At 34.8% G+C, this 14032-nt stretch overlaps 1 protein-coding gene across 2 annotated transcripts in view; it reads right to left on the reverse strand.

The window, feature by feature from the left end:
* The window catches only part of CTNNA3 (catenin alpha 3), a gene marked incomplete at both ends in the record, with an annotated part of 1656346 nt that overhangs the window by 582156 nt on the left and 1060158 nt on the right, over window positions 1-14032 (reverse strand). For both annotated transcript variants that reach the window (XM_080694112.1, XM_080694111.1), the window contains one exon: window positions 133-289. In XM_080694112.1, coding sequence (XP_080550238.1) covers window positions 133-289 — 157 coding nt within the window. The remainder of the gene's footprint in view (window positions 1-132; window positions 290-14032) is intronic.

Here is a 14032-nt window from a genome sequence, read left to right on the forward strand (position 1 = left end):
CCTATTTGCTGTTCATTACCTATGCTTTGCATCCACAGTGTTGATTAATAAAAGACTTAATCATATTCACTATTACCCTGTTTCAAACAATTGACAAGAGTAAATGTACGAATTAAAAGATCAAAAACTTACCAGATACAGCAAGGAAGTCATCGATGCTTGTAATGTCGTCTACGGCTTCAGTCAGCACATGTATGTAATTCTCCCATGTGCGCTTGTACATTTCCATGGTGTTTTTGACCACTTGACTTTTGGGTCTTGCAGCCAAAGCAAGTGCAGCATTAATAATCTGTAAAGATACAGAATGTTTACACAGTGCGGCTGATGACAGAACAGCTACTATGTGCAGATGGCAGGTAATATATTTTAAAGAAAGATGAGATACATCCATCCTTATCAACTAGGCAAATGGCAAAATGACTCTGGATAATTTCCTCTTTTCTTTTAATATTTATTTATTTATTTATTTGCCATACTGGTGATTGAACTCAGGGGCATGGTACCTCTGACCTACACCCCAGACCTATTTTTTTTTTTTTAGTCTTTATTTTGAAAAAGCATCTCACTAAGTTGCAGAAGGCTGTGAACCTGTCATCCTCCTTTCTCAGACACCCAAGTATTGGGATTACAAGCATGTGTCACTATACCCATCTATTCTTTGCTTTCAGTGATAAATCCATTTTATTTTGGGCAGTAATTTAAGTTATTTTAAAAGTATTTATTGAGCCAGGCATGGTGGCACATGCTTGTAATCTCAGCATTCAGGAGGCTGAGACTGGAGGACAGTGATTCGCGGACAGCCTCAGCTACTTAGTGAAGCACTCTGCAATGTAATGAGACCTTGTTTCAAAATAAAGATTAGAAAACAGGGCAGGGAATGTAGCTCGGAGGTTCTATCCTCAGACCCGCAAAAAAAAGAAAAGAAAAAAATAAGAAAGTATTTATTGAATAGTATGGTTAGCAGACTGCAGGAGATAAAAAGATAATTGGTGATGTCTGCTCTTAAAGAGCTGATTTCAATGGGAAGGGTGATGTATAACTAAAACTTGATTCTGTATATGTTAAATGGCATAAGAACACACAATGGTCAACAGGCTTTAACAAGAAGGATCACCTTCAACAGAAGTGCTAAGAATCATCCTTTTGCACCCAACACATGCCTTCCTCATGAAGTTGTGGGCTCAGCTGCCAATCTGACTGTGGACAGTTTGACCGCAAAGCTTAGTGGCCTGCAGGCAGCTGTAGAGACGGCCAATTTGATTTTAGATATTTCATGTGTCATTGAAGATAAAAATTAATACAATGGAATAACATGTTTATATTGTGAAACAAACTATTGAGATATCGGGGAAGAGAAATATTGAGTGTATTTCTCTCTCAAAATCCTGTAGTGCATATGTAGACAGAGGATTCATAAAAATATAAACACACTTGTTTAAGGAAAGGTTTGATTCTTGAATAAAAATTTCTTAGGATAATAAAAATCTGAAGCATTGTTATTAAAGATGTAGTTATCTTAGTAATTCCATGGCAACTGCTGTACATTGTGATATTTTATTGTTTAATGTCATTCTAAGAACATACAGAAATTTAAGAATTTCTAACCCATGCTCTAGTTTGGATGTATTTAAAGATATTTTCTAATTTTCAGCAATTGTAGATGTTTAGAGTATAAAATTGGGTTCCAAAATATTACAAAGCACATAATATGTTTCTTAATAAAAGAAATGCTAAAACTGCACATTTAGTGAAAAAAAAAAGAAGTGCTAAGAAAATACTTCAGGGAAAAATGGCATTTTAATAGGGCATTTGGATTCACAAATTAGATAGTGAATGCCTTTATGTACAAATCACTGAAACAAAAACATATTAGAGGGATTGAAGATATTTCAGCAGTCAATATTCATTCATTCAATCATTCATTCATTCAATGATCCATTCCATATTTCAAATACACGTCAAGTATTTTTTAATGAATCAAGAACTTTTCTCAGGTTTCAGGGATATGGCAATGAAGAAGACAAAAGCAAAAATTACCACCTTCATGGAGTTAATATTACAGTCATGGAAAATGGAATATTAGCAAGTCAAGTAAGCAAAATATATGTATGGTATGTGTGATAGTTATGAAAACTAATTAAAAAATTAGGGCAGAAGAGGAATAAAAGTAGAATGGTGGGAAGGTTAGAAGTTTCTGCAATTTGTAAAATCATTTGTAAGGAAATTTTTGAAACAGAGAAGTTTCAAGAATCAAGAGAGGACAAAATGGGAAATGCCGTGAGAACAGCAAGTGGCCTCATCTGGAGCCTGTTTACACAGAGACCAGCAGGACTCCTCGACTGGCTCGGTCAAGACTGTGGCATAAAGGAAGGCGCTGGATGGTCATGTTGACTTTTTGACAATTTTCTCAGAAATACACTTCAGAAAAATTAATTTCTCATCAAATATAGTATGCGATTATAAGGGGTTCTGGGGTGAAAAAGAGGCTGAGCTTCAGTGGTGGAGGTAATGAAAAGGACTTTACAGGGCTTTCAACTAATTAAAGGAGAAGAAGGATAGGTCAAAGATTATTGCCAGAAATTCCATGCAATATTTAAAGACATAGAAATAAATCTACCACAGTGCAATATTAGCAGATTATAAAACATTATGCCTCATAAGATGTCATTTCTTTTCTTTATTCATTTTCTTTTCTTTTTTAAAATTTTTTATTGGTGCATTGTAGTCATACATCTTAAAAGGATAAAAGACTTGTGAAGACATAAATGGACACATCACCCAATAAGCCCTTACCCGATCCCCACCCAATTTTCTCTCCATTCCTTCTTCCCATGCTTGGCTTAGTGATGGATGTGTTTAAGTACAACATATTCTTTAGAGGTTTTCCCTCTCCTCCCCTCCCATTCCCTCAGTTAGGTCACCTTATTTGCTCCTCTATAGGGTCTCCTTCATCTAGAGATCCATCTGTTACTCATTTCTCCCTAGCATGTGCATATTAGGGAAAGCATCTGATTTGTTATTTTTTGTGACTGACTAATCTCACTTAGCATAATGTCATCCAGTTCCATTCAGTTCCCTGAAACTGATATAATTTATTTATGGTTGGGTAAAATTCCATTGTGTACATATTTCACAGTTTTGTGATCCATTCACCTGTTGATGGACATCTTGGCTGGTTCCGCAGTTTGGCTATGGTGAATTGTGCAGCTATGAACATAGATACGCATGCATTAGTTTGGTAATTTGGTTTCTTTTCTTTTGGGTAGATACCTAGAAGCGGTACTGCTGGATCAAATGGTAGATTTGTTCCCATTCTTCTGAGGATCCTCCATACTGTTTTCCAGAGTGGTTGCACTAATTTGCAATCCCACCAACAATGTTTTAGAGTTCCCACTTCTCTACATCCTTGCCAGCATTTGTTGTTGTGTTTTGAATGATTGACATTCTAGTTGGAGTTAGGTGAAATCTCAGGGTAGTTTTATTTTGCATCTCTCTGATTGCCAATGATGTTGAGCATTTTTTACATGCATTTATTGGTCATTTGACTTCTTTCATGAAGTGTCTATTTAATTTACTTGCCCATATTTTGATTGGGTTATTTGTTTTCTTAGTGCTAAGTTTCTTGAGTTCTCTGTATATTCTAGATATCAGTCCTCTATCAGAGGAGTAGGTGGCAAAAATTTTCTCCCATTCAGTTGAGGTTCTTGACAGTTTCCTTTGCTCTACAGAAGCTCTTCAGTTTCATGCAATCCCACGTTTAGTTTCTTGTGCCTTTGAGGTCTTGTTGAGAAAATTTTTATCTGTGTCTATGTGTTGCAGTATTGGGCCTATGCCCTCTTTATAGGATACATTTCTAATATAAACTGCTTGTAAACATGCTGGTAATCTATGATGCTGTCTGGGTTGTAGAATTTCAAGTGCTTTAGTTATTTTTTTCTTTTCTTTCTTTTTTTCTGTTTCTTTCCTTTTTATTTGGTGCATACTTTTCATATTTTTCTATTTTTCTATGGTGATTATGTTACCATTATGTGATTATTTTGTGCTTATCATTCTGTGATGATTATGGTGAGTACATACTAAGAATGAAGTTATTCTTCAAAGAAAGATAATTACTGGAGGCATCAAGCTGGCAGAATAGGTAGGCCATAGATCTCAACTCTTTCACAGTTTGGAATCAAAGCAGTAAAAGAAAGGGAGATGCCATGAAAGTAGAAGGAAGAACATTGGAGAGGGAGGAGGGGAGTGAGGGGATGGAGGAGAACATGATGGGGGATATTGGAGATGGAATTGATCAAATTGTAGATTTATATATGGGTGAACATGCCACAATAGAACCTGCCATTCCATATAACTAATCCACAACAATAAAAAATAAAATTAGTAGTTCCTAATTGCTTTAGCAGTACATTATACTAAGTATCTGAATAAATATTAACATATGTAAACTCCTCCTAGAAACAGGTTATTGTTTCACTGAGTATATGTGTAAAAAGTGCTATGCACATGGGCAGGCCACACCTAGGAAAGGGATGCTTCTCTGAATCTTGTCTATTCTCTAAACACCTCCCTTGCTTCCCAGGCATCATCCATGTGGATCCCACCTTCTCAGTTTCCATGTAGTGAATGACATTAAAATGGCATTAATTGTAGGTTGTATTTTAATAATGGGTGACCTATTATCTCTGTTTTAGGTTAATGTATTCACAGTAAAGTCAGCAGTGGATTAAATAAAAAGATGACTCTTAAAGGTTTTCATGAGTAATGGGGAAAATGATTATATTATTGTTAACAGAGGGCAGGTCAGAGAATTAAAAAGTCAGCCAGGGTTACGGAGGCCAAGGCATGCAGTTGTTTTGGAGGATGGAGTTAATGAGAGGAATTAGGTGTCAACTCTCCAATTACAGAGGTTGATTTGGAAGTGACTCTGCTTTCCAGACAAAATAAAAAGTGAAATCAGAGACATGCAACTGGAATGGCTTTTTAAAATATGTTCTTCATTTTGCCGTTCATGTGTTTATGCATTGAAGCAAATTACTACTGTGTAGCAACATCATATCATATTATGTACTAGACACTAGTGATATCACAATAAAAAACGTCATCAAAATCTCTGTCCTAAAATAGCCTACTAGGCGTAGTGGTGCCCACTTGTAATCAAAGTAATTGGGAGGCTAAGACAGGAGGATTGCAGGTTTGCGGGCAGCCAGCAACTTTGTGAGGCCCTTGGAACATTGTGAGACCCCGTTTCAAATTTTAAAAAATAAAAAAATAATAAAATAAAACATCCTGTAATGTAGTAAGAAAAATCAGCCCAAACCCAGAAAATTGCAACTTACCAATTTTTCTGGCGCTAGCTAATTATTGGAATCACTTAGAGGGCTTGTTTCTGACTTAACTGAATTGGGGTAAGGCCTGAGGAACTTGCATTTTAAAAAATTCTCTGGTGATACTGATGGTAATGCCCTGGAGACGGTACCCAAAACCACTGTATTGTACAATGGCAGGCACTATATGGTGAGGCTATCACAGGTGCATGTTTGACACATGGGAGAAGCACTCTACCTCTTTTCATAAGGAAAGACATCCTAGAGGACTGAAGGCTGTAAAAAGAGTAGAAATAAGGATAAAAAGTAATAATCTTTTTTGAAAATGATAAGATGCATAAAAAACTAGCAGCAAGTTAGAGCCTATGTAACACAGCTCCTGGGGAATGTTCATTAGAGAGAAGACTGCAGTCATGTTGGGGAAAAAAAATCAGAGAAGCTAGGAAAAGAGAAAAGTGAAGAGTGTACTTTGGGAAAGTGTTTCACTATTCCACAGGTGAGAAGTGAATATGGTAAGAGAAAACTACCTGAAGAAAGGAGGTAAAAATCCAAGGTATTAAAGGTTCACAAAATAAAGATCTTTTCAAAAGCTCAAGTGCTAAAGCAGAGTCAAAAACAGGACTTTTGAATTCGGAAAATAGGATTTGATTTGACTTGGCTTTGGTATAGCTAATGTTGGATACAGGATTCAGATTTTACCAAAAAAAATGTCAGCAATAAAAATAGACCTTTTTAGCCAGTCATGGTGTGAACACTTGTAATCCCAGTGTTTGGGAGGCTGAGATAGGAGGGTCATGGTTCACAGACAGCCTCAGCTACTTTGTGAGGCACTTTGCAACTTAGTGACACCTAAAATATAGAATAAAAAATAGGGCTGGCGGTGTAGCTCAGAGGTAGAATACCCCTGGGTTTCATCACCTGTAACACACACACACACACACACACAGAAAAAAAAAAATAAGCCTTTTCTACTCTGTAACCTAAAGGTTACACCTTACTTAAATGACTTTCTTAAGCAAATTATTGGGGGTAGAAAAAATAGTTGCTTAAAATATTATGTTGATCTTCTATTCTCTTTTAATGAAAGAAGAAAATATTAAAATTTAAGGAAATGTACATTAGATTTAGAAATAACTGCTGTGTGGTATTCCTTTATTTCGACTTTAGAGTTTTATTAACCTATTAACATACAAGGTACCTTTGTGTACTCTGCAAAAACTCTGGTCTCTGGTGTTCCATTGTTCCTGCAGTTGGACAACTGTGTACATATGTGGTTGTGCTGAAATTATGCCCTCACAGTGAGGCATACTTTTAAAGCACTGGCTCAGAATCCTCTGTGGAGATCCAGAGTCATAATATAGGACAGGCTATAATTTGTAAGAACATTTTCAGTTCTGCTGCTGATTCAATTTATCTGGTTCAACACTATATTCTATGAGCAAGCTTTATTCTACTTGACTCTACTGATATTTAACTTAAATCTAAAAGCAGACACAATTCAGAAGATGCAATAATGTCCTTTAAAGTAGAAGAAATTATCTCAATGTCCCAATTCTAACATTTTAGCTAAATTACTAGAGAAAAAATGACCATCCTTAATTCTTCATATATAACTAAAGATTTTTGAAATGAATTTTCTTGCTTTCTGAGCCATTTTTGTTTTTTTAGATTAAGGCTGAAATGAATATATATTAGATTCACTCTGGGCCTTATTATACCTTAACTGGAATGTTTTAAGAGCATTAGAAATAGTTCCCTACATCTAACTATTTTTTTTTGTTCCAAGACATTCTCTTACTACAAACACATTTCTTTCTCAAAAGTAGAAATGATTGTGCCTCTAGCCACCTTGCTGATAAATTTTGATAGACTCTTAGTTGACTAAACATGAAAATTCAAATTCCTTTTCACATAAATCTCCACAAGTTGGCTCCCATTTAGAGGTCACCCTGCTTAATAATAGTCTTTATTTTAGCATATATTATAGGCATACTGTCTTCAACTCTACTTCCTAATCATACCTTGCATCTTCATATTTCTGTGATTTTGCTTTTTTTTTTTTTTTTTTTTTGCTATACTGGGGATGAAAACCAGGGGCATTCTACCTCCAAGCTACACCCACAGACCTATTTTTTATTCTTTATTTTGAAACAATGTCTAAATAAGTTGCAGAGGGCCTCAGTAGGTAGCTGGGGCTGTCCAGGAATCACAAGTTCCTCCTGTCCCCGCCTCCCGAATGCTGGGATTACAAGCAGGTGGCACCTTGCCCGGCTGATTTTGCTCTTAATACTGAGTTTGCATCAGTGTGTTTCCTCTATTACTTTTTCTACTTTAGCCCATATAAGGAAATAGTTTGTTTCTAAAACATCAAGAAAATGTCTCTACAAACTGTGAAGCCTGTCCCACTCACTCAACTAAAAATTCAACTGTCTTCTCCTTTGTGCTGTAAAAATACTTGTTCCAAGCTAGGCATGGTGGTACACTCCTGTAATACCTGGAAGGCTGAGACAAGTGGATGGCTGGTCCAAAAACAGCCTCAGCAATGTTATCAAGATTCCCAGCAACAAAGTGGAATCCTGTTTCAAAACAAAAAATAAAGCGGGCTAGGAGTGTAGCTTGGAGGTAGAATGCCCATGAGTTCAATCCCCAGTAAAAAATAAATAAATAAATAAAATAAAAAGTACTTGGTTCATACAACTAAATCACATACCCAGGCCTGTTCCTAGAGCTAGTTCATACAAGGGACCATATGTTATTCATCTATGCTTTTCGAAAGACTAAGCACGCTAGTCATCCTAAATACTGTGTTCAAATCAACTCTCCCTAACCAATTATTTTTCTAACAGCTGACACTGAGCAGATAGCCACAAGAAGACAGGGTTGGTATCACTTTATTTGCCTATTTAAAACTTTTTAGGTCATAGGGAGGCACCTAATTTAAGAAAAATCTATCTGTAAGCTGAATAGCAATTGGACATGAGATTTGATGTAAAAATTGAATTGTTTGAATCTGAGAATTTTGAACTAGAATGTACAGAGAAACTGTTAGTTAGCAATGGAACTTATAGCTAAAAATATGTATGGACAGAAACCATCTAGTAAAATCAGAACTGGAGGGAGCTGACAGATCAAAGGCCACAGGGAATTATAATAAGCCAAAGTCATAAGGAAGAAGAAACTCTGAGTAGACCAAAGTTATGAGGTGGTGAAAAAGAAACAGACTATAGCATAAAGTAATCCACTGGACAAGGCAAGAGGAAAAAGGCAAAAATATGCACTGAAAAGCATCAAAAGAAAGGAAATAAAATTCAGAACACAAAATAACTAAGAGCGACTATTTTTTAGAGCATCAAATTTTGGTGTTGAAAGTCCACAAAAATAATAATAGCAATAATATTAAATAATAGCATACAATTCATGAATTTTCTACACATTCATCTATTTTTACAACATAGTGAGGAAGGTGCTATCACTAGCCATTTTTTCAACAAAGTCACCTAGTTATTAAGGAAAAGTTGTCACCTTCACCTAAATAGAGCCCATCTCCTAACCACCACTTCATATTGTATTCTACAGTAATACTATAGTAATTTATAATGCCATCAATGAGTCTATAATCCTTAAAGCCAAAAAGTCTTCACTAAAGGAAATATTACAATGCTTGGTTTAAAGAAAACGAAGTGTGTGTATTAAAATATGTAACAGAGAATTCACTACTTGAATCATCTATAGGTATAACCTATAGGTATAAAACACAGTGATATTAGGCACATTTATATAGGGCAAACATTATCATTACCACTATTCATTTCAAAAACTACTTTATCATCTAAAACAGAAATTATATATGCACTGACAATAGCTTCCCATTTCTTCAGTCCTCTAGGACCTAGTAACCTCTGTTATACTTTTTTCTATGATTTTCACAATTATAAATACCTCATATAAGTGGAATTATAAAATATTTGGTTTTTTTATCTGTGTTTTTCAAGATTCATTTGTCTACTATCAAAATTTTATTACTTTTTAAGGCTAAATACTATTTTACCATATGTACATATCACACTTGGCTTTTCAACGCAATTGTCAATAGACTGTTGGGTTACATCCAGCTTTTGGAAATTGTAAATAATGGTATTATGTTCACTGATGTACAATTATCTGTTCAAGCCCAAGGTTTTAATCATTTGGGGTATATACTCAGAAGTAGAATTTCTAAATTATATGACAACATAAAATTTAGCCTTTTGTAGAATTGTCATATTATTTTCCATAGTGGCTGTACCATTTTATATTTCTTCCTGTAATGCATAAGTCTTACCATTTTTCCACATTTTGACTTACACTTGCTATTTTTAACATTAAATCAGGATATTTAACTGTATTCTATATTCATTTTCCTTGGGAAACTCTCAATATCTAAACTACACTCAGATTATTTAGGGTCTTTCTTCAAACTGATTCAAATTTACTTTGTTTCCATCTAGTTATTAGAAATTTCTATTTCAGGATCTCTATCTTGTACAGAGCCCTTCTAGGATCTAGCAAAAAAAAAATGTGTTTGTATGACTATTTCTCCAGTAAGATTTGCCATAAGTGTTTTGAGATCCAACTAAAAGGGAATTTCAGGATACATTTAATTTGAATAATTGAAAATTTTAGGTTGTTTAGAGTCATTTCCTATATATCTTTCACTCAACTTACATTTGTGATGCTAACATGATAGGATGAAACGCTTGTCTCTCCTAATTATATGAACCAATCTTCAACACCCCACAAACAAGCCACGTGCAGTGGTGCACATCTATAATCCCACTATTTGGGAGGCTGAGACAGGAACACTGCAGGACCAAGTCCAGCCTCGCCAACTTAGCAAGGTATTATAGAAAAAAATAAAAACCTGAGGGTGTAGCTTGGAGGTATAATGTCCTGTGTTCGATTTTCAGGAAACAAAGTAAAACAACCCAAACCAAAAAACAAGAAAACAAAAATTACTGTGAAACTCTTACAAGATAAAGGCTAAATTATCTCCCTAGTTTTGTTGTAGAAAATGGTCCAGCAATACCACTTCTGGGTATCTACCCAGAAGAATGGAAACCAAACTACCAAACTAATGCATGCATATCTATGTTCATAGCTGCTCAATTCACCATTGTCAAACTATGGAACCAGTCAAGATGTCCATCAGCAGATGAATGAATAAAAAAAAACTATGGAATATGTACACAATGGAATTTTACTCAGCCATAAAGAAGAATAAAATTACGTCATTTTCAGGAAAATGGATAGAACTGGAGAACGTTATGCTAAGTGAGATTAGTCAGTCAGAAAAAAGCATAAATTGGATGCTTTCCCTAATATGCAGAAGCTAGAAAGAAACTGGGTCAGAGGAGGAACTCTAGAAAAAAGGAGAAACCATTTGAAATTATATTTTAAAAGTAAAATAGAAAAAAAATTAAAGAAAATTTATCCAGAACCTGTTTCAAAAAATGTTTTTTAAAAAGGTTAGGGGCTAAGTCGGGCATGGTGGCGCACACTTGTAATCCCCGCACTTGGGAGGCAGAGACAGGAGGATCGCACAGGTTCGAAGCCAGCCTCAGCTACATTGTAATCATATTTTGAGCAAGTATGGCAACCTAACTGAGGGTGGGGTAAGATGATGTAGATTCACATACGTACCAAAATCAATCATTAAGCCAAATATGAGAAGGAATGGAGTAGGAATATGGGAAAGGCTAAATGAGCGATGTGTGCAAGTATGCCTCGACCATCTTTACCCCATTAAGATGTGTGACTACAGTGCACCACTAAGAAAAAGAGAGAGAAGAAAAACACAAAAGAAAATGGTACTACAAAATAAACTGTCCTCGTTTTGGATAGAGTAAGGAAAAAAGAAGAAAAAGGGAGAAAGAAATAAAATTCCATGAGGATACATCTAACAGATAATTCATACACACATCATATTATTTTCTGATACTTTTATATGTCAGAATTTAAAATTTAGTACCAACTAATTATATGTGTTTGTACCCTAAGTAAATATTATTTTCTGTAAGAATGTCCTCAAAATTCTATGAGCTCCTGGCCTCTCATATCCTGGTCTTCTACAACCAGTCTATTTTTTCATAAAATGCCACCTATCTTCTGAAATGTTAAAATGAACAAAGACTCCACTGCAATATTTTATCTCAACTCTGCCTTGATAATAAGGTGGTGACTTTGCTTCTTTGAAAACAGGAGCACCAGATAAAGACTTTGTACATGTTCTGCAGTATTGAATCCTTCTAAGGACAAACTTCTCCCCCTCCAAACTCCCTTTAGGATGACTTTTTGTTTTATTTTGTTTTTGGTATTGAGTATTGAACTCAAGGGCATTTGGACTCCAATATAGCCCCTAACCTTTTTTTTTTTTTTTTTGTGGTACTGGGGGTGGAACCCAGAGGCTTTCTACCTCCAGGCTATACTCCCAGACCTATTTTATATTTTATTTGGAAACAGGGTCTCACTAAGTTGCTGAGAGCCTCACTTAAGTAACTGAGGCTGGATTCGAACCTGTGCGATCCTCCTGTCTCAGGCTCCCAAGCGCGGGGATTACAAGCGTGCGCCACCATGCCCAGCTTAGCCCCTAACGTTTTTAAAAAAACATTTTTTGAAAAAGGTTCTGGATAAGTTTTCTTTAATTTTTTTTCTATTTTACTTTTAAAATATGATTTCAAATGGAAGAATTGTGGTATGTCATAAGAACAGTATTTCTGAGGGCCTTCGATGTGCCAGGCATATTTCTAAGTACTTGATTTAATGAACATTTTCATCCACTGAGGAAGATACAGTCTATCAGTATCCTTGGTTTGCTGATGAGTCAATAGAAATAGAAGGAGAATGAATAATTTTCCCAGAGTTATAAAAGGAACTCTAGACATGAAATCAAGGAAGCTAAGCTAAAGTTTTACTTTCCTTCAGTTTTTTTATTCATGAAATAATTATGATAGTTTCTACCTGACTCTTTTTCTAAGAAGTCAGAGTTAAACCTACATTACCCAGGTGCTCTGATACATATCTATATACCCAGTGTTTGGGAGGCTGAGATGAAAGAATCATAATTTCTGGGCAATTGCATAGTAATTTAAATAGATTTTGTTTTAAAAAAATTTAAAAGGGCTGGGAGATGTAACTGATTGGTACAGTGTCCCTGGGTTTAGTCATCAGTATCACCCAATAAACACGCAGTGTGCTTTGGAAGAGGACACTAGTTGTGCTTTGGAAGAGGACACTAGTTGAATTAACTGATCTCTTTGAAGTTTCTTCAGATTTTAACATTTGATTTAATGCTATCATCCAATGTAGCATATACTTCTCTTGAAGTATTTCTAAAATACAATTACTTAAAAGTAGAAATAAATCTATGTAATTTAATTTTTCTCACAGATAGTTCAATATTGGCATTGTTACAAATAAACTTAAAAGTTTAGTTAATATAACAAAAGCACTTTGTGGATTAAAAAGATGACTTATGTGTGGTACCTAAAGGTCTGATTACTTCAGTGTCATGGCATGTAGAGGAAATTAAAATAACTAGATATATGATGCCTCAAATATACATAAGCTTGTACGTGAGGGGAATTTATATGCCACATGCTTAAATCAGTAACACTGTAATAATTTCAGAATCTTAGAAAACATAGTAATGACATCAAATTTACTGTTATAATTTTGTGCATTCTTTTCTTAGGTGCTAAAATAATGTTCTACTACCAAATGTTTCTCAATTTCTATGCTTTTTTTTTACATTTTTTTCAGTTTTGCTAAGATTTTATAGTTTGCCTTCTTTCACACTACACTTCATTTATGGGAAATTGCCCCTATATGTTGATTTAAGATATGCAATACTTCTTGGACATCCTAATTTATCATTATAAAATGTTAAGTGATAGAAGCATTTCAGAAGCAGGGGACAAGATGGTGGCATAGAGACATAAATTGCCGTGACTCCAGGTTTCCTGATAAGTAATGTAATAGCATTCAGTTTGAGCCTCACAAACTTGTAATCTTACTCCATGAAAGGATGATTGCTAAATGACAGGATTACTCACATTACTACTTCTAACAAGGTTTACCTTAACTTTTGTCACATAAGAAATGAAACTACTCTTGGGGTTACAATTATTTTTTAAAATAGAAGGCAAAACTTATTTCTAGGGGAGAATGACTTTCTTTTAAAGTATATTTCAGTATAAATTTTTATATACTATAATCTATACTGTCAAAGAAAGGAGAAAAATTTGACCTAGTACTATTTAGGATATGGAAAATGTAGTAAATAAGAAAAAATTAACATTTCCCAGAAGAGCAATAAAGCAATCAGTCCCCACAGAAAAAAATCAAACTATTTATTTTCCTGGAGGCTATACTAAATAGTTAAACTGGGCAGACTATTAAAAAAAGTAAATTAAAGAGGAAAATGATGATAAATTAATTGTTTGGCATAAGATAACAAAATTGTCAATAAGCAGGTTTTGTAGACCAACAAAATGTAATTTTGAATGAGTTTTCACATTTTTACCCAGCCCCATTACTTATCAGATCTGTGTTGCTGTAGACAGGTGTTTTACTATCTGAGCTTCAATTTCCTAATTTGTAATGGTCATAAAAATGTCCAGTACAAAGGTTGATAGTAGAATTAAACCAAATAGGCTAAATAAAGCAACTAA

This window comes from Muscardinus avellanarius (assembly GCF_963383645.1).
Source record: "Muscardinus avellanarius genome assembly, chromosome: 4".
Lineage (NCBI taxonomy): Eukaryota > Metazoa > Chordata > Mammalia > Rodentia > Gliridae > Muscardinus > Muscardinus avellanarius.